The 19,255-nt window shown below is 45.6% G+C and overlaps 1 protein-coding gene across 1 annotated transcript; it reads left to right on the top strand.

Annotated features, from left to right (window-relative positions):
• Positions 1–2,995: 2,995 nt before the first annotated feature.
• LOC104462430 (FERM domain-containing protein 6-like) lies at positions 2,996–18,268 on the top strand (the record flags this gene model as incomplete). The annotated part of the gene is made up of 11 exons (XM_010074360.1): positions 2,996–3,075; positions 5,116–5,192; positions 6,845–7,031; positions 9,584–9,739; positions 11,946–12,011; positions 12,181–12,249; positions 12,384–12,558; positions 14,047–14,382; positions 14,523–14,651; positions 15,335–15,414; positions 17,981–18,268. Coding segments are annotated over 11 exons (1,643 nt in total), but the record flags the coding sequence as incomplete, so codon positions are not given.
• Between the last annotated feature and the right edge of the window lie 987 nt (positions 18,269–19,255).

Genomic DNA, 19,255 nt, shown 5'->3' with positions numbered 1-19,255 from the left:
TGGGATCATTCCTGAGTGTTTTGCCAATAGACAGTGTTGGCACAAAGGACACAGGCACCAAATTGAAGTAGTCATCTTATTTTTACTTATGTTTAAAGTGATAGAATAATGAGAAAAATAATACAGTGAAAATAAATTCAAGATAAGGTAAAGCAGCAAAACAATAAGCGAACCACTATAGCAAGCAGAAAGTAAGACAATGCACCTAATCATTACTACATAGTTAGCAATAGTGATTAAGAAAGATACATCACCAGTTGCCCTATTAATACGTTACCATCATCCAGATCCGCAGTCTCTGGGGAGCACATTTACAGCAAGGATTTGGAGAACTCATCCCGGCAATTGGGAAATCTCTATACAGTGCGTCCACGGGATAGATGAGGCTTCCAGATTTCCCTGCAAGCGGTCCCGGCTTCTATACAGTTGAATAAACAACTTTCTATCTTAAACTGTGAAAAACATCTGGTGTGGTTTACTCCTTGTTAATTTCCCTCTTTAGCCTGGCCAGGGCAGGAGAGAGAAGATAACCAGAACAAAAGAATCTACTAACCTTGATTATGTATCTCTCAACAAAGCTTGTCACAGCTTGCCGTATTCCTTTGCCATCTGTGGCGACAGGGCACATCCGTGCTTAATTTTGGCTCCTGTTATGCAATTAGTATCTTTCTGCTGGATAACCTTACACAGAAGTGTTACAGCAAAGCTCTATGAGCATTTCAACGAAGCTTTTATAAACTGGCATATGTGATCAATATTATACATATCAGATATATCGTTAGGCTGTGAGGCTCATCTAGAGGTCAACTTTGGTTCAGAGCCTCACTGCTCAGCCCCTGGTATTTCACTGAGCGAGAAGGGAAAACTGACCCCACAGCTTGTCACAGCCATGCAGGTTCCCTGCCCTCGTTGGAAGACGGCAGCTAAACTCTGCGATGCTGGTGGAACTGATCCAGGCTCTGCCCAGTGCTGCTGTGCCATCGGGAGCAGCCCCAGTCCCACTGCAGGAGCCCGTAGAGACAGGCTGCTGTGCTGGTGTTACATCCTGCTCCCATCGCTTGCTGTGCAACTGCTTTCTAAATAAGCTTTTATTTACTTTTTAAGAAAAGCTTTACAGAGAGATGCTTGGCAGCTGACAGGGGACAGAGACAAGTCCAAGAGAAGGACCAAACCCATCTCTCTCAGAGCAGGGCTTCCATCAGCCTTTTCAAAGCAGTGTTATCTGATCTTAATGGACTTAGAGAAGAAGGGGTTGGGGCCGGCACAGCCTCCCTATCTTGTTGGTATAAGTGAAGAGGCAGGTACAGGATGCAGTCTCTGCGATGCTAAAAGCTCCTCCTCTCCTTGTCAAAATAGCTAAACAACTCTATCCCCTTGTGTGCTACAGCACTTCAATTCCCACCAGTAAAATTTTCAGGATTTTTGTCCAGCGATTTCAACAGTGGTGTTAAATTCTGTGTTGTATATGTGACAAGTCAAGCAACCTGGTAAACAGCAGTGTAATTATATTAAAATTACAGCTGTAATCAGTATAATGCAGGAAAGACCACAGAGATGGAAAAAGGCCTTTTTTGGGATCGTCCTCGTTATTTGTGTCCGATTTACTGGTATCTTACACAAGGTGTCCTGTTGGTGTGGTGTGTGGACCAGTTCTGCCCAGCACCAGGTCTGGCTTCTCTCACTTGAGATGGGAGCTGGAGGAAGTGGTGGTAGGGGGTTGATTTGCTTGCTTGTTTTATAAAAGCTTGCAAAGGAAGCATTTGCTGCATCTGCCCCATAAGGAACTGGAATGCTCTGGGAGGATGGCTGCGAAGTAGCTCAGAGCCCCCTTGAATACCTGCTGTAACGCTGGCTCGCTTTTGGTTCTAAATCTTCATTAGAAAAAATCCACCTCTGTTCTCCCGTTCCTTTTTTTTTTTTTTTTTCCTTTGACATCAGAAAGCCAAACCTTGAAAGTCCAGGCTGGTCTTCTGGGGCAGAAGGTTGTTTTGTGAAGGTTTTGGGATTTTTTTTCTTTTTTTTTTTCTTGCTCTTTTCACATCTGAGGAACAAGCTCTTCAACTTGGCGCTTATGTCACCTGTCAAAACACTTTCCTGAGCAAGACCAAAGAGTAGAGGGACTGTTCAGGTGAACGTGCTCAGCTGGTGTTGCTGCTGAAGCTGAAAACACCCATCAGGTCTTTTTTTAAGAGATGTGAGAAGGCTCAGGGAAAAAAAATCTTTCACTGGCTGAGTTGTTTGGATTTGAATGGTAAGTGGTGTTACAAAACGTTGGTTTTGAAAACAGCGCAAAACTCTCTCAGGACGATGTGCTGCTCACGCTGTCTCTTGTTCACCCTCACCTGGGTGCAGAGCAAGTCCTGGTCCTTTTAGGCAGGCCAGGTTTCCCTTCCTTTCATTCATCTTTTTGCTCTGTGGAAGAAGTTGGGTGTGAGCAGGAGATGCCGGCCCTTCTGAGGAGGGCATTTGGGTTTGGTCCTCCTCCTTCTTACTGTTTCAGAGGATCCCATTCATATGTGGAGGATGACATCTGTGAAATACCTGACTGTCCGCTCGCTTATGCCACATTGCACCGTGGTGCTACATGATGGTAGAGTGGAAGTTTGGCTAGGGCTTGCTTGTTTAATAATAAAAAAACCTGAATCTGCTAAACTGTCAAGTATACTTAGCTTGGTAAGATGATGTTTCCCTCCTGTAAGTGTATTCTTGCTTGTAAAGCAAGAATTCTGCATTTCTGGTTAAGGTGCTTGGGAAACTTTAGCTCAGCATCTCTTGAATCAAGGCATAGCTGACCTTCCTTCCGTCCTGTCTGGAGTAGCGCATGTATGTAGGAGACCCGGTGCCCTCTCTTTTCCCTGCCATGTCTGTTCCCTGGTCAGCTTTGGTTTAAAGTGTATTGTTTGGAAACAACTTGTGTAGTCACCTAAGTACTTCATGAATAAGAATTTCTAATTCTTTAACATGAAATGCATTTTTTTTTCCTCTTGTCTTTCAGATAATGAATATGTTTTCATAGACTTGGAGCAGAAGCTTAGCAAATACTTTTCAAAGGAATGGAAGAAAGAGAGCACCAAAGTAAGACAGATGTTTGATTTTGGAGGCTCCTGCTTTGGTACTGGACTGCTCAGTGAAATGAAAGCTCTTAAACTAAGCTCTAGAAAGCATTTCTTGAAGAATGCTGATCAGTAGCAAGATGCAGTGACTGGTGCACAGTCATACAATTAATTAAAAAAGCTAAAACAGCCCCTTACATGACTTTACCTGGGCAATAGTAGCCACGTGGCTGGTGCTCAGCTGCTGCAGGAGGGGAGAAGGTCAGTTGGTCAGTCTTCCTTTTGACCTTAGGTGAGCCTGTGAAGAGTCTGGAGACCTCATGGTTATCCTTAAGCAGAAGAGCCTAAAATGACCTTTTGTGACTTGAACCCGATATGAAGGAGAGGGCTGGAGCTTCCAGAGTCCATGCAAAAGGATGGAGTGAGAGGAAGGCCATGTTGTTTGCTAAGAGTCTTTGTTCTTTAAAGGCTAGCCAGCCCTGTCAAGGGAGGGAAAAGCTGCGTGAAATAAAGACAAGCTGATGTAATTGTTCAGTGCCTGTCATTCAGGCATGATGATGCCTGTTTGTGTGTGTCATTATTAGAGGAGCTGCAGCCTAGAACAAAGTGTAGCATGCAATTACATTCAAATATCTTAATTAGCTCATGATGACTTTTTCCACCTTCCTTAAGGGTTTTCTTTTGCAGAGTAGGCACGCTTGCTGTTGCTGCTGCTTTGAGAAGTTTGCAATTGACTAGTGAGGTTCGGGGATCTCTTATCCCGTAGTGCTTCTCCCAAACAAGCGTTTCTTCAAAGCCGGTGAGGGTATTCCAAGGCAGGTGTTTCTGGTCACCTCAGGAGGGGGTATGCTTTGTGGCTGCTTTGAGGCTGGATTCTTGAAATTGTTGAATCTCTGGTGTGAGGTGAATCATAAAAGGCTGAGTGAGTTGCCATTGGCAGTACTGAAGTCTGAGAGGAGTCAGGCTCTTGGGCTGGGTTAGCAGACAGGGATTTATTTGCTACGAAGAGGCTTCAGGTGGAAAGCCCAGTCCAGCTGATAAAATAGGGTGACTACGAACAAGTTCTAGAAATAAAATGTAAATATTTGCACGATGACCAAGTTGTTGCTGCCTGCATCAGGTGTGCACGGCATGCCATGTGCCAGGGAGAGGGGTCTGACCAGCAAAGCCTGGGGACTGCCTGTGTCAGCAGTTACCTCTATGACCATTAAAGAAGCAAGGGGCAAAGTAGGAAAGATGAGAGAATGACCTAGAAGATAAGATGTTCTTTTTTCCTTGTCTCTCTTTTTTCCTTGTCTCTCTTTCTTTTTTTCCTTCTTTTCTCTCCCACTTAAACAAGCCTGTAAGTCTGAAAGGTAGGTTGAAACAACAGAATACCTGCTGGCTTTCTCCTAGCAGACATCTTCAGTGTGAAGCAGACGTCAGTGCCTCCTTTTGGTCTGTGGCTGCAGGAAGATGTGAATAACTAAACATCAGCCCTGCCAAACAAAAGGCGAGGAGTTAATATCGGGCTGGTGCGCCCCAGCCTGGGGCAGCGAATGCTGAACGCAGCCGCACGTATGTCCCAGCTCAGTGATGCGGTGTGGAGCAGAGAGAGCTGGTTACTCCTAGGTGTGCCGGGGAAACGCTGCGGCCGTGCCAGCATGGCACACTGCCCTGCCACCGTACCTCCTGGTGCTTGGAGGGAAGCTGCGTTAAACTTGCTGTGTTCAGCGCTAACGCGTCTGTGGTGCTGCCAGGTGCTGAGCTAGGTAATTCTGGGCCAGGCTGGGCATCCCCAGGCTATATTGGGACTCTTTGATACCTGTTCACCTCCCCCTACCATCCCAAATCTAATGCTCTCCCTAGGATGCTTCACTGTTCAGCCTAAATGTTTTATGATGCTTCATTGTTGTGAGCATCCAAGACAGTCATATCCCCCCCCTAAACTTGTCAAGAGCTAAGAGTAGAAAATGAAAAGCAGTATGGGGAGTGAGCTTGGGAGAAGAGAACGTTACCAGACAGGGTAACAGGAGTTTTGGATGCTGAATGTTACTTAACGTGTCTTCTGTCTCTCCTCTAGGGAACAGAGAAATTCAGCCCTCCTTTTGTTGCGTTCTTTAGAGTACAATACTACGTAGAAAATGGAAGAGTAATAACGTAAGTTCCCTTCTGTGGCAATTACTGTGTTTTGAATTATTCACTGTGTTCTTAATAGGCAAGAAAAATAATGTTTCTTTGTTAAGCTCATATCTGTGAGCTCACAGAAATAAGATTAAAAAATCAGCTTGAATTTTTTGTTAAGACCTTTACAGACTTCCTCACCCAGCCATGAATGCTTTCCCCCTGAATCATGCTCTTTATCCCTAGGAAAACTGTGACTGCTTTCCCATCCGTATTTAAAGAGCATGTTGAATGACGACTGTATCAAAAGATATCTAACATTCTTTTGCTTGTATCTTTTGGTTGTATGAAAACCATCATATGAGTATATGAAAAAATAGCTATTTCTACTCCAGAGCACATGCTAATATTTTTTTTTCCTGCTTTTTGTATCTGAGCAGTGCTCTGTGCAGTCTCCTCCTGAAAATGGACTTTTGTAAATGGACAAAATAATACTTCATAAGCTAGAGTTTTCTATTTGAGTGCAGTCCATTTGCGTGGAATATGGGCTGCACACAAAACACCCCCATCCCGACCCACAATACAGAACAAAGGATGAGGTAGTTAAAATGAACAACTGACAGAGTTAATTTGCATCAGCACTTCTGGCGTGGGCGTGACCCCAAGATGAGCCAAGAGCTGGGATCATTCGGGTGGATTAAAATCTTTACCAAATTTTTGGCATTTGTTCTCGTCTTGGAACAAAGTTTTGTGGGTTTTTCTTTTTTTCTCTCTCTCCACAGTCTTTCATTTTGGAAACAGGAGTCTTTCTTCTGAGCCTGTTTGGCTGTTAAATGATTTTTATTTAGTTTTGCTTTTAGGTACAAAGGGAGGCTGCCTACCATTCTACCACCCTGCTGTACATACCCTTTAGCATCACAAGCAACTTTCTCTCTCACTAATAATTTAATTGGAGAGCTTTGTGGAGCCATGCAGAGGTAGTTGGCCCCTTCAACCTATACATACACACACTTATGAGCAGACTGTAGGTGCAGGACCTCATCTGTACATACATGTCAGTAGCCTGCTTCCCACGAGCTCTCCCAGCGGTGGGCGTGTGGGTTCTCCATGCTACGTGATAGTTATGCCTTATCAGACTCTCCCTGTTTAGCAACTTGAGGAAGACAAAAACAAGCCCAAGGCTCCTGCGTCTTTTGATCTACCTTGCAGGGAATTTTCTGTTGAAAAGTACCTTGAGCCTGAGGCAAGGTGAAATGAAAAAGCAGTGCCAGGTTTAGAGGGGAAAGGAGGACAGCTGTGCAGGAACCAGGACTGGGAGTCAAGGGAGTTGACTTTCTTGACTCAACAGGCTTTCCAGAGAAACAGAAGTGCTTGCTGTAGTCAGTGTCCAAAACAGGTGTGATGTGGTATTTTTTTTCTTTCATCTGCCTTCTGCCCTAACTTCTTAGATCTCATGTTCCTCAAGACAGAAGCTACCGTTTCCCATGTTTGTACACCACTTAGCATGAGAAGACCTTGATCTTGGCTTGGTGTTCTCTACATGTGCGTAACTGGATTGGGGGGCATCGGCACACATCAGGGATATTAAAGTTTAATCCCTCCTCTCACAAGGAAGATGCATTTGAGGAGCTTTATCTGTGTCTTAACTTCCTTTATTCTCCAAGTAAATTTGCTTTTGTGTCTTTCAGTGATAAGGTGGCACGGCAGCTCTACTACTGCCACCTCAAAGAGCAAGTACTTATGTCTCGCTGCAACCACAAAGAAGAAATCTACTTCTTGCTGGCTGCCTACAGCTTACAGGCAGACATGGGAAACTACAGGGAGAAGGTCCATGCTGGCAAATATTTTGAACCTCAGGCTTATTTCCCGCAATGGGTAAGTTTGGGGGGGATCTTTCTGTCAACAGATTGTGCATGACGCAGGGGCTGCATCAAGGTGGTACCTAACTGCAGCCATGCAACTTCCCCAACTTCCGCTGCAATGATCAGGCAGAGTGATTGGATGTCACCCTGAATTTCCCTCAGGAGATACCTCCTCTTTTATGCAGGTGGCCATTCCTCCTGGGCTCATTCATCAGTGAGGGAATGTGTTGGTGTCAAAAGAATAACTCCGACAGTGAGCTGTCTTTAATTCTGTAGCTTAAAGGGTTGTGTGTTTGCAGTGGTACATCAGCAAGGTCTGCCCAACCTCAAACCTCAGGGCCATGAATCCAAGTCCATTGCCCTTTGTTCCTATCTCACAGAATCACAGAATGGTTTGGGGTTGGAAAGGACTTTAAAGATCATCAAGTTCCAACCCCCTGCCATGGGCAGGGACACTCTCCACTAGACCAGGTTGCTCAAAGCCTCAATCTCTGTAATGCTTACCTGTGGGATGGACAGAGCCAAACCCGAAGGGGTGGTACTGCTGTGCAATGCCTCTGGTGCTTGCTTTGTTATTCATCTCTGGCTCAACTGCAGTAAGAGAAAAGGGGAGGGCCTGGAAATGGGTTTGCATGTTTGTTTATAAGCATGTGCGCATGGGCTTGTGCCCTTCCAGACTTAAAAACAGCTTAGCCAGGAGTTAGTTTGGTTGTCAAACGAAGGCAAATTAGCTAAGAGTCTGTCAGAGCTGGTTACCTGCAGAGTGTTCTCCTCTTGTGGTAAAACATCAACAAAACTGTTGATAAACACTTTAATGTCCATAAAAATAGGAAGGGAAGCTAACTTTGGTACAGAAACAGCACTGTAACGTCTTCTGGAGCAGGATGGCACCTGGACAGACCCTCCTCTGCAACCTGCTTTACTTCTGGAGTCCCCTTCTCCTCTGTGACAGCAGATTTAAGCCCAGCCCACACCTTGGGATAGCTGTCAAAAAGCCCAGATGCCTTTGATAGTTGGCTGCTTGTCCCCGGGTGAGTTGTGTCTCCCCTGAAGGGTGGCACTGTCCCCTGCCTCGGGGAGAAGGTTCAGAGCACTGAGGGGGGTTTAGTCAGGGAGCCAAGGCTGGTAGCGTCTCCTGCACACACCAGTCCCAGCCTGCCCGCCTTGCTGTGCAGAAATGGGCCCTTCTCCAGACAACAGGCCTCCATCCCGTGCTGTTCCTTGCTGCGGGGTGCCTGGCAGGAGGTGGCTAACAAAGGGCTGGAGAAGGTGGGTCTCATGAATGCTGTTTCTGGGGCAGTTAAAAGTCTTATCACAGACTATTGCTCATCTGGCAAACATTGCAAAGCGTGCACCCCAAGCAAGTATGTGGGTGATTTATTGCATCATTCCAAAGAGCAAAATCTGGCAGGCATGGGGACACTTCTCTCCCTGCCCCTGGGCTCCTGTGTGGAGATACTCAGCCATCTCCTCCTCCTCCTTCTCCTCCTCCTCCAATGTGATCTCTTCTTCCAACACGTTCTTGAGATCATTTGGCCGAGGGCTGCCCCAAGCCTCATGCTAGCAAGGAGAGGCGGTGCTGCCTGGGGGGGATGAACCTGGCTTTGAACTGTGGAGCTGGCGTGTCTCTTTCTGCTGACGTTGTGCAGCTGATGGCATCGATGTTGTTCTCCACTGAGCCCAGCCTTCCTCATGGGAGGGCAACTAATCTGCTGAGGCAGGCAGAGGAGGGCAGAGGTGTTACCGAACAGACTAAACCGGGGGCTTAATTTTAAATGGAAGGGGGAACCGGGGGGTGAGGGGGTCTGGTGGTTTTAAGCCAGGTTGCAGGTTGCCCCAGCAGGATGTTCTTGAGTGCCTGGTGGGATCTGGTTTTAAATGCCCTCCGTGGTGGGCGATTTTGTAAAATTAATTCAGCCAACATCCCTCTTATCTGTCACTGCTGCTCGCAGCCTGGAAGGGGCCAGTCTGGCACAGGAGGGGCATGTGGCCGAGCATAGGAACTGGGCGCTTGCAGGGCAAGAGCAAAAGCAGTGTGGGTTTTCCTCCTGCTTAGCAAAGCCACATGTCTGCCATCACTCCCAATAGATAGAAAATACCTTGAGATAGTGTTATCCACGCCTTTGAGGATGGAAAGGCTAAATAAGCCTAATGTGTAGTTTCTGGTCTTAAAAGGACCACCTAGCGTTTCTGCAGGGTTTGGAGATGTGTCTGTTGATTGTGTTGGCATGCAGAGCAGTATTTGTTATCTGCCCATAAGAATTTAGGGATGCCAAGAGTTAGGAAGACTAATTCCAGCATTTGAGAACTTAAAGAGCTGACATGAGCTCTGTAGTCTTGATCTGTTCTGATTTTGCCATCTAGGATCTGTTTGGGGACATTGTTATCATCTGGGCTGCTTTAAATGCTTATCCTCCAGGGGAGGCAGAGGTGAACATGGACTAACATCCTAAGAGACCCTATGAACCTCCTCCACCTCCAGTCTCTGCTTTGCTGTTGATCTCAGCTGCCTCCTGTGGGGATTGCTGAAGAGTTGCTGACTTGTTTGTTTTCCTTGCGGTTTAGATAATTGCAAAGAGAGGGAGCGACTACATCTTGAAACATGCCCCAGAGATGCACCGAGAACAGCAAGGGCTGAGTGCTAAGGAAGCGGTGCTGAAGTTCATTAAGGAGTCGTGCTTGCTGGAAGATGTGCCCGTCCACTTCTACAGGCTGCAGAAGGTTAAACAAAGAGTTTCTTATTTTAAACTTCTCTCCCATCATTAACTGGGTCCACTGCTGCATTTTTCACTTTATTTGAGGGACAGTTGCTTCTGGTTCAGAGAGGCCAAACAAGTCTAAAACTTTAGCCACCGAGGCCTGTCCCCACAAACAAATCTACTGTCAATTTACAGCTAGAATCTGGGTTTGTTCCTCTGACAATAAACTGGCCACAGGAATGGCAAAATTTAATTTTGGCTTTGTCCCTGCCTGTCAGTGGACTGGCAGCAGGGAAATCGCTGAGAAGCCTTTTATGTTGCAGTTCATTGAAACGGTGACAAGGTTGGCCAGCTTATCACACCTAATAACTGAAGGTGACACAGAGTCATCCCCACTTTCTTACCCCCCACCCTCCCCACTCCAATTCCGTCAGAGTGGTTGGTGTTTTCAGCTGTATGTCACTTTTTGGATTCTTGCATTGTTGCTTGTCCCTGAGCCATAGACTCCTAACCCAAGCCTGCTTAAACAGGATGCACTTCATTTTCACATGCTAAGAGACTTTAGGTCTAGAAATAGGACTAAAAATAAAGTTTTCTGTTTTGCTTAGGTGAGTGAAACCTGCTCAGGCAATTAGGAATGGCTTGGACTTCCCCCCCCCTCCCCCCTGCCTAATAGCGATACTTTGCTTTGTCAGACTCGTAATTAAACCTCTTGGCTGTTTGTGCTTGGTGGGAATGCTGTCTGTATCCATCCGTGTTCTGCAGAACCATGAGTTTTCTGGAGGAAAAGTTCCAGTTTGGTCTGTAGTCCAGGCGTAGTTTCAGTTCCTCGCAAACCATAGCTGCTCCCCCTGTCTCTCCTCTGTCCTGTTTTGATTCCAGTGCTGTTAATGATGCAGTCAGAAGAGGGTTGGTTACACCTGAATGCCATTAACAAATACAGCTGGCAGGACATGATGCAATTTTATATCCAAAAGCACCGAGGCTGTGAAATTGCTTGCTCTTAATATCCAAATTCCTGTCTGCCTTGAACTCATAATATTTTATGCCTTGCTAACTCCTTCATGTGTTGTTTATCTCATCTCATGATGAGCTCCTAGATGACACCTGGGTCACAAAGCTCCCGCTGGAGTGCACAGGGATGCCAGGTGAAGGTGTGAGCGTGCTGGCCGCCCTGAGATTTCAAAAGCAGACACTTTGGTATTACACCCTCCTCGTGGCTGCCACTGAGGTTGGGAACCCCAAAAAGGGAACACAGCGCTGAGACCTGGATCTCTCCTCCAGACCAGTACTAGTTATGAAGCTCTTTGCTTTTGGGAGGCAGAAAGCATTTCTTAGTGACACTGGACTGGAGATCTGGGTGGTAACAGGGACAAAGGGGGAGGTAATGTGATGGCATAAGGCTTGCTTCTTGCCAAGCCGGATGAGAAGAGTGTGTTTTGATGCAAAATTTGAGCTCTGTGAGCCCAGAAATTTTTACCCCCCAATTTTTCTTCCTTCTGCTCCTCCTAGCAAGAAAAGTACGGGTTCTTCCCCACTGCTAAATCTGCCATGCCAGGAGAGACTGAAAGAACTAGTTCATTATTATTTTTTTTTAACTTTAAGGAAAGGAATCTCCTTGTTGGAGAGCAAGTGTGTCATACCAAGATACACCATGAGGAAACACAAGGCAGTATCCCAGCCCAGCCCCAAGAACATTTCAAACTGCCTCTTCCCAACACTGATATCAAAAGGTTGGGAGGAGAGTCCCTGTAACTCCAGGCATTGATTGCCTCCCTTCCCAGACAAGGGACACCTAAGGTGCCGTGGCAAGGAGAGGGGACAGGCATCCCTTCTGTTTGGGGCTGTCTGTCACCCGGAGAGAGTGAGTGATGGATGTTCTTAGGGACAGCAGAGACAGCACAGGGCAGTATGAGAGGTTGAAAGGTGCCTCCATGACCAGTAATTGTCCATGCCCTCAAATCACTAAAGCTAGAGGATTCCCTGTCCAGAGCAGCTTAGGGCATTTGCAGGTGAAATGCTTGAGTCGCCCAGTGTGAGGGGGTTTTCGGTGTAGATATTTCAGGGGTCAACAAGGCAAGGTATACTTTACAAAGACAATAAAAACCAAATGAGCTGATGGCATCTGCCTGATGAGCAGCCCTGCTACCTCTCCTGCAGTAGGTGCCAGGACAAGAGCGTGGTCTTTGTAGATTAACCTTTGACTCCAGGCTCTTCTGTTCTTTTAGGATAAGAAGGAGGATCGCCCGACAGTTATCCTGGGCCTGACCCTGAGAGGAATTCACATCTATCAGGTAACAGACTGCCATGAAAGCCTCCTGGTGTAGCATTAACTCTGCCTCCCCTGCGACAGCCAGGCTCTGCATAGCTCACATTCTTGGTGGTTTGCAAATTCTTTGCACGTCGCTGACTCCACCCTGTACCTGCCGGTCCCTGGTGTCACTCGAGTTTGATGTGTTGCAGGAGGTGAATCACGTTCGCCAGCTCCTCTACGACTTCCCTTGGTCACACATCGGGAAGCTGGCGTTTCTGGTGAGTGTGACGGAACAGAGGCCATCTGGCAGCGTCCTGTCACTCGTACATGCAAGACCACAGCTATCGCTGGCAGCTGCGTGGCTGAAAACACATTTTGGCTCACTTCACTGGCATCTCTCCTCTTTATGCAGGGGAAAAAATTTGAGATTCAGCCAGACGGCTTGCCCTCTGCACGGAAACTGGTTTACTACACCGGTTGCCCCTTCAGGTCACGGCACTTGCTGCAGCTCCTCAGCAACAGCCACCAGCTCTTTCTGAATATCCAGCCAGTGTTGAAGCAAATCCAAAAACTGGAGGATGCTGAAGGTAGGTGATGAAAGAGCAGGTGACTTTGACAAGGGGAACCGTACAGCCTGTTAGGCTCTGCTGTTGCTTCATGGTGGCTGCTCTCTATGTAATTAATGGTGTTTCTGCCTTACTGGGAAAATGGAGAGAGAATTAGAGGTGTTAGATGTGTTTCAGGTCCATTACTGGGAAGTGTTTATGGCTCCCACACTGCTAGACTGTGATCAGAAAGTGTGTGCGTGAGAGCAGTGGAGGGGGAATATCCCCCTTTAAGAGGAGGTATGCTTTCAATTAGTGCCCATTTGACATGAGCTTCTGAGTGGAAGTAATTTGAATGAAAAGCTTTCTGTTGGGATAAGATCATCTTAAGCAGCAGCACGCATTGTGAGCCTGCGTCTTAATTTTTTTGTGCCCTTTACTAAACACTGCAGACAATTTAGTCTATAGCATCCGACGGTTAAGACCTAGGACTTCCAGCTGCCAAAAGGGGCCTGAGAGCAGATCAGGACTCCTAGAACTTGTCTTTTCTGATGGAGTCCCTTCTCTGTAGGAACAGTGGTTGAACTCTGACAGTCCCTGCTATCCTTCCAGGCAAACTTCTGTAATTTCATCACCTCTCAGCTTGCCCCCTTCCATTTTCCAGCTCTGCAAGCTGGCTCTCCTACAACTTCTCAGCCTACCTCTCCCTGGTAACTGCTTTTAATGCATTGCACAGGTCTTCTTTGGGAGGATTGTGTCCCTTTCCTCTAGCCTTCTCCTGAATGCTTTTTTTTCCCCCTTTCTTTCCTGGCTGCTGTTCCCTGCGTTCTCCATGCACACTTTCTCTGTCTTCTCTGGGGTTTGTATCATTACCTTCAAGGTCGGTCGAAGTCAGCCAGCAGCAGCTGGTCCTCTTGTCTGAGGATGCAGGCTGACTCTTTCCTGGGAGAAGTCGGGAAGAACCTTGTTGCTTTTTTTTGCCCATCTCAACTAACTCTAAGGAGCTTACATCCTTCTCTGAAGTGGTGATTGCTGGTTGTGTGGAATCAGTGTACAGGGCGAGGTGGCCCTTGGTCTCATCTAGCTTGGTTATTTCTGTCTTTTAAATCATTAATAAATGCCAGCCATGGGGATCCTGTTCTTCGCTGTCTCCACACATTGGTGACTGTTTCAATCAGTGCACTCTGTTTTTAATGACTGAACTTAGCTAGCTTAGCTTAGCTAAGTAATTCCCTTTTTTTTTTTTTTTGACCTTTTTTTCATTCTGGAAGCTGTATCATAACTGCCTCTACCTGCCTGTTCTAAGTCAGGAGATGCTGGGTTTACTGCAAGTATGACTAATTCTTTTACACCCAGCTGGGCATCCCAGTATCAGTAGAGCAAACAAAATACAAAACTGTCCCTGTATTTGTTCAGTAGCTGCAGCAGTTGTTTCTTAATTGTCAGGTTGTGCCAGTCCCAGAACTTACTGATTATTTTTGGTACCCTTCCTTTGGTCTTGCTTAAATTTCTGTTGTCTTTCTTTCTCAGAGAAGAAGCGCTATCGGGAGTCGTACATCAGTGACACACTAGACATGGACCTGGACCCCTGCGATAAGAACTCGCGCGGCAGCAGGAGCAGTGGGGGCAGCCAGAGGGATAACCGTCTCTCGCGCCAGTCCACGGGGAGTCACGGCAGCTCGCACACCTCGGGCATTGAGGCTGACTCCAGGCACCGAGTGTCGGTGGAAATGTCGGTGGATGAGCCCTTCGGCATTGACCAGGTGCACAGGAAAGAGAAATCCTGCAGCTCAACGATCAGCTACGGTAGCTCTGGCATTGACAGTGGCAGCAAAGGGCGGGCTGAAGATGACTCTCAGGACGATGGTAAAGAATTTGCAGATGCAGAGCAAGTTCTAAGCCCGCTCTTGCCTTCTCCTGCAGGAGAACAGGGAGTAAGAGAACATGAAGCAGTTTGGAGCAGAAGTGTAATGCTAACCCTTCTCCTGCTGCTCTCTTCCTCCTAGAGCTTGAGCTGGCAGTAGATGAGCCAGAGGAGGTGCCTGTAGATGAGCCTGTAGAGGGAGACCAGTTAGAGGAGGCCACTGTGGGAGAATCTGTTGAATCTCTTCCTCTAGATGCTGATAGCTGCCAAGGTGAGATGGCTTTCTGCTACTGCTCAGCACTTTTTCTTTAGGCTCTAGCAACAGGAAGGTATGTTTGACAAGCCAGGCATAATCTGAGGGATCTAAGAAAGCTGAATTTTCTTTCCAACAACTGCCAGTGCTACTCACTGCCTCATTGCAACAGGATTTGAAGTCAGCTCATCTAGATGTTAAAAGCCAGCACCCTATATTTGTACAGTGCTGCCCTCCTCTGTACTCCTCAAGGTCTCCCTTTTCCAAATTTGACGAGTTGAGACCTGGTTAACGACAAAAAGATAACCGAGATAAACCTTTTCTAGTGAAGGAATTTTATTTGAAATCTTGTATACCACATAACAGCCAAGGGACTCAACCACAGATTAATGGGCTAGTTGCAGGAATTATTTGTGGCTTGGGATACAGGGAATGCTAGACAGTGGGGTCACGCAGGAGCTGTCTGGGTGAATATGGGACAAATTGGTGAGGAGCTGTTTTCCTAAGAGCTTTTAAATATTGATCCTTAGGGGCAAAAAGGAATACTTGTAAGCAAAACTCCCAGAGCATCAAGGGTGCTTACTGATGTATATTTATAGGATAGCACTGCTTGGATGTGGCCTGTGAGAACAACTTCCCGTTCCTCAGCCCACATAACCTCGAACCTGCAACGCTTTTCACTTCCCCCTTCTCCTTTGCAGCTATAAATCATGAATCGCCGTCTGTGGTGCAAGTCACGCTAATAAAAATGAGAGGTCAAAGCATTGAATCCCTTCACCAGGTAAGGTGGGATGCCTGGCAGGAGGGTCTTGTGTAATGGAGACAGCTGTAAATCAGGTGAACTTGATTGGTGTGGATTTGACTGATTTTTAAATGGTGTAACCAAAACCAGCTGTTGGCCAGGGATAGGATGAGAGATGTGTTTGGGTCCAGAATAGTATAGAGAGGTTTGGAGCAATCTGCATGAAAATCTTGAAAGCCAGCAATCGTCTGCCTTAGCTTTCCAGATGGGAAATGGAAAATAAACCACTTGCAAATTTTGAGTGCAAGATAAAGCCAAGACCATCCATGCAGTTTGGATGTGGGTTGCAAACTTCATCATCTTCCTGCTACTGAAGCCAGAAGGAGCTCACATCAGAGCAAAACCAGATGCTCAAGCTCTAATTACTGTCATTTGTGTGATTATACTATGTGTGTGCTGAAGTCTTTGTTGTCAACGTTTTCTTTTCATCAAACCCTTGAGAAAAGGCAACTATATATGGTAAAATATGTCATATCATAAGTTGTCCTTGGAAAAAACTTATTACAATGTCTTTTTAAGGCCAAACAGTATTTCTTTTCAAAGTATAACTGTACCCACTGGGGTAGAAATGTTTCATCTTTTAAAAAAAAACAAACAGAACAACCAAGCCTCTACCATTTCTTCCCTCTCTGAATCTAAACTAGCCTTATCTGCTAAAAGAATTTTAAAAATCTGTTCATTTTCCTCTTTACTCCCTGAACTTTTCTGAACAAGAACTTCAATCACTTCTTAGGGCTTTTTTTTTTTTTTTTCTTTTCATGCTTCTTCCTGGACCCAGCAAAAGTAATAAGAAATTTTCACTTAGCAAAGTAGTCCATAAAGTGCTCTAGGAGATTTTAATATTTTTTCCAAAGCTGAAGACTCTGCAGTACAAATCATAATGAACTTATTCCCATATTTGAGTGGAATAACTTAAGAGTGCAAGGCAGGGAATAGGCATCTTGCTTAAAGTAATGTTATGTTAGTGCTTTTACCAATGCACACTTGCACTGTGAATTGATGGGAAGGCATCTGTCTTCTAAGAATGTTTCTGATCAACACAGGACTGTTTGAGCAATTGCAAAGATCTGGCTGTCACTTCAGTGCATCAAATATTTGATGCATCTTTAAAAAAAAAAAAAAACAAAAAACAACAAAAAAACAGTGATACTGGGAAGAAGTTTTCTGTGTTGCCATCAGAAATGTCTTGGTTGAAAAGTGATATTCCTGAAATCAGCCTTAATATTAGCATTTAAAAGCTGATTATGAAGAGACAGAGTCAAAAAAAAACAGGTGGGAAAGTCTCAGATGGTCAGTAATTCCTCCACAGAGGCCAAGTCACTACAGCTTGTGTAGCAAGATGCTGCCTCTGGGAATTACTGCTGGTTTGTTACTTCTGCTTTTTCATTGCTGAACAATGTTATGGAGATGAAACTATGTTGAACTTAGTGAATTTTGGACACCATAACCTATTAGTTTGCCTGGTTGCCTTCTGAGCCCTCCTTTCAGAGCATTAGACTTTCACTAACTCAGTGTGTTCAATTAGTTGCGGTAATGTTTTTGTTACGTGCACTTTGTTTGAGGATGACTACACGGATCTGCCAAGAAGTGTAAGGTCATTCACGTGTCAGTACCTGTCACGTGTTTCGCCCATTGTACTAGACACTGAGGACACAGTGCAGAGAGATCAGGATCTGGCTCAACATGGCTGGTGTCGTGGTAACTCAGCCAGTGACCAAAACATCACACAGCCACTCGTTCACCCTTCCTCGTCTTGGGGGATGGGGGAGAGAATTGAAGGGGTAAAGGGAAAGGAAACTTATGGATTGAGATAAGAACAGTTTAATAATTGAAATACAATAAAATTGAAAGTAATAATTATAATAATATTGATAATAACAACTATAGACTATACAAACAACTGATGCACAGTGCAATTGCTCACCACCCGCTGAGCAAGGCTCAGCACATTCTAGACTAACGATCCCAAAGCAGGGAAAGTTCCGAAACTGCAATGCTGGAAGAGAAAGAGCTTCCCAGCAGACCCTCACAATATACTGGGCATGACACTGCATGATATGGAATATACCAGCAGACAATTTGGGTCTCAATCCTAAACCTAAACTCAAATCCTAAACCAGTAATTGTGGGTCCATTGCTCTGGCTATGCCCCCTCCCAGCTTCTTGTGCACCTGCACACTAGCAAAGCATGGGAAGATGAAAAGTCCTTGATTGTTTTAGCAACAACTAAAAACATCAGTATGCTATCAACATTCTTCTCATACCAAATCCCATACTAAATCCAAAACACAGCACTGTTCAAGCTACTAAGAAGAAAATTACCTCTATCCCAGCTGAAACCAGGACAGTGGGGCAGCTTAATGCACTTGTAATTTCTTAATGGGTCACAGCTTCTTCATTAAGCCAATATCCTTCAGAAAGCTGGTGGTGCTGTTTTGAAGGAGTGGAAGAACAATTTTGGAAAATTTGTAGCATGCTTAGCCAGCATCCTTAGGCTGTATCTGAGCTCATCATTTTTATTCGTGTTGTCTTACTGAACTGGCAGGTCAGATCACCCAAAAGCAGGATCTGCACGGACCAGCACAGCCAGAGTTTGGATGACATCCGCCTTTACAAGCACCAGCACCCACCACTAAGTTCCACGCTGTCTTCGGACACATCCCACAGCTACACGTTTGGCTGCAGCCTGGAGGATAAGCTGTCTATGTACGGCTGTGTTTATTCCACAGCGGACTGCAAAACCAAGTCTGCCCTTTATGGGAAGCGATCCATGAACTGCCTCTCCTTGGATCTTCTGGGAGAGGACCAGCTCCCAGAGGAGTTTGTGGTGTAATGATATTGGAGCTCTTCCATACCAGGAAATGGCTCATCATGGAAATATATACCTCATTAACACAGGTGATGTCACTCTGGTTCTTGCAGGAGGTTGTGAGTGGTTTTGTTATTCAGCTCCGTAATCAGTAAGTGGCATTGCTTCTGCAGACCTGACTACAGGGCAAATCAACCGGCATGTAGCACTTAGTTGGCATTTGAAGTGTCTGCCTGAGCAGAAAATGGAAGTGGCTTGCACCATGAGCACTGACACAACCGACATAAAAACCAAAAACTGTGGACCAAAAGTGAACGCTGAGCTAGTAAAGCAAACACTGAGTCTAAATGGATCAATCAGAAAGAAATTTAAAGTCTATGTCAGTTTATCTTCCTGCCTTCCTCTTGTGGACCATTTATGTTAATGCTAGCATACAACTAGTGTGGTTGTCTTGAGTTTGTGCTGCTGCAACACTGCCGACAACTGTCAGGCCAGGACACGGTCTGAGCACATTTGGAGGTCTTGGGTATGGCAGTGTTTAGCTTGTTCCTGTTGTAATGAACACAAGTTGCCTTTTTGCTTTACTGGAAGCAAGACCTGCTCTGCCAGGAGTTTATTTCTCTTTTTTGTTGTTGTTGTAAGCATCCAGCCAAATACAATGTGCATTCTTCTTCTTTTTTTTTTTTTCTTACTGCAATAACTGTAACTGTCTCTCAGCTGTCTACTGCTGCTGTGATGCAGATTGGTAAATAAATGCTTATATTCTTGGGGATCTGGGGGAGGGGATAAAACAAATGACTCAGCTGCTTCTGAGAGTACAGAAGACAAGTTAAGAGCATTAAGTGACTGGCTGTGGAAGACAGGAGTGTGACGGGAGAATTTGTCCAGGCACAATTACCCCTTTGAATCGTACTTTGATGTTGTTCTTTTCTTTGCTTTTAAAAATATCTAAGGAACAGATTTTTTCCTCTGCTTAGGAGGCAAGTATGGACTGGAGAAAGTCGCTTTGGC

This window comes from Pterocles gutturalis, unplaced genomic scaffold, assembly GCF_000699245.1.
Source record: "Pterocles gutturalis isolate BGI_N339 unplaced genomic scaffold, ASM69924v1 scaffold17467, whole genome shotgun sequence".
Classification (NCBI taxonomy): Eukaryota; Metazoa; Chordata; class Aves; order Pterocliformes; family Pteroclidae; genus Pterocles; species Pterocles gutturalis.
The sequence above is the reverse complement of the archived record's forward strand: the minus strand, read 5'-3'. Positions and strand labels throughout refer to the sequence as shown.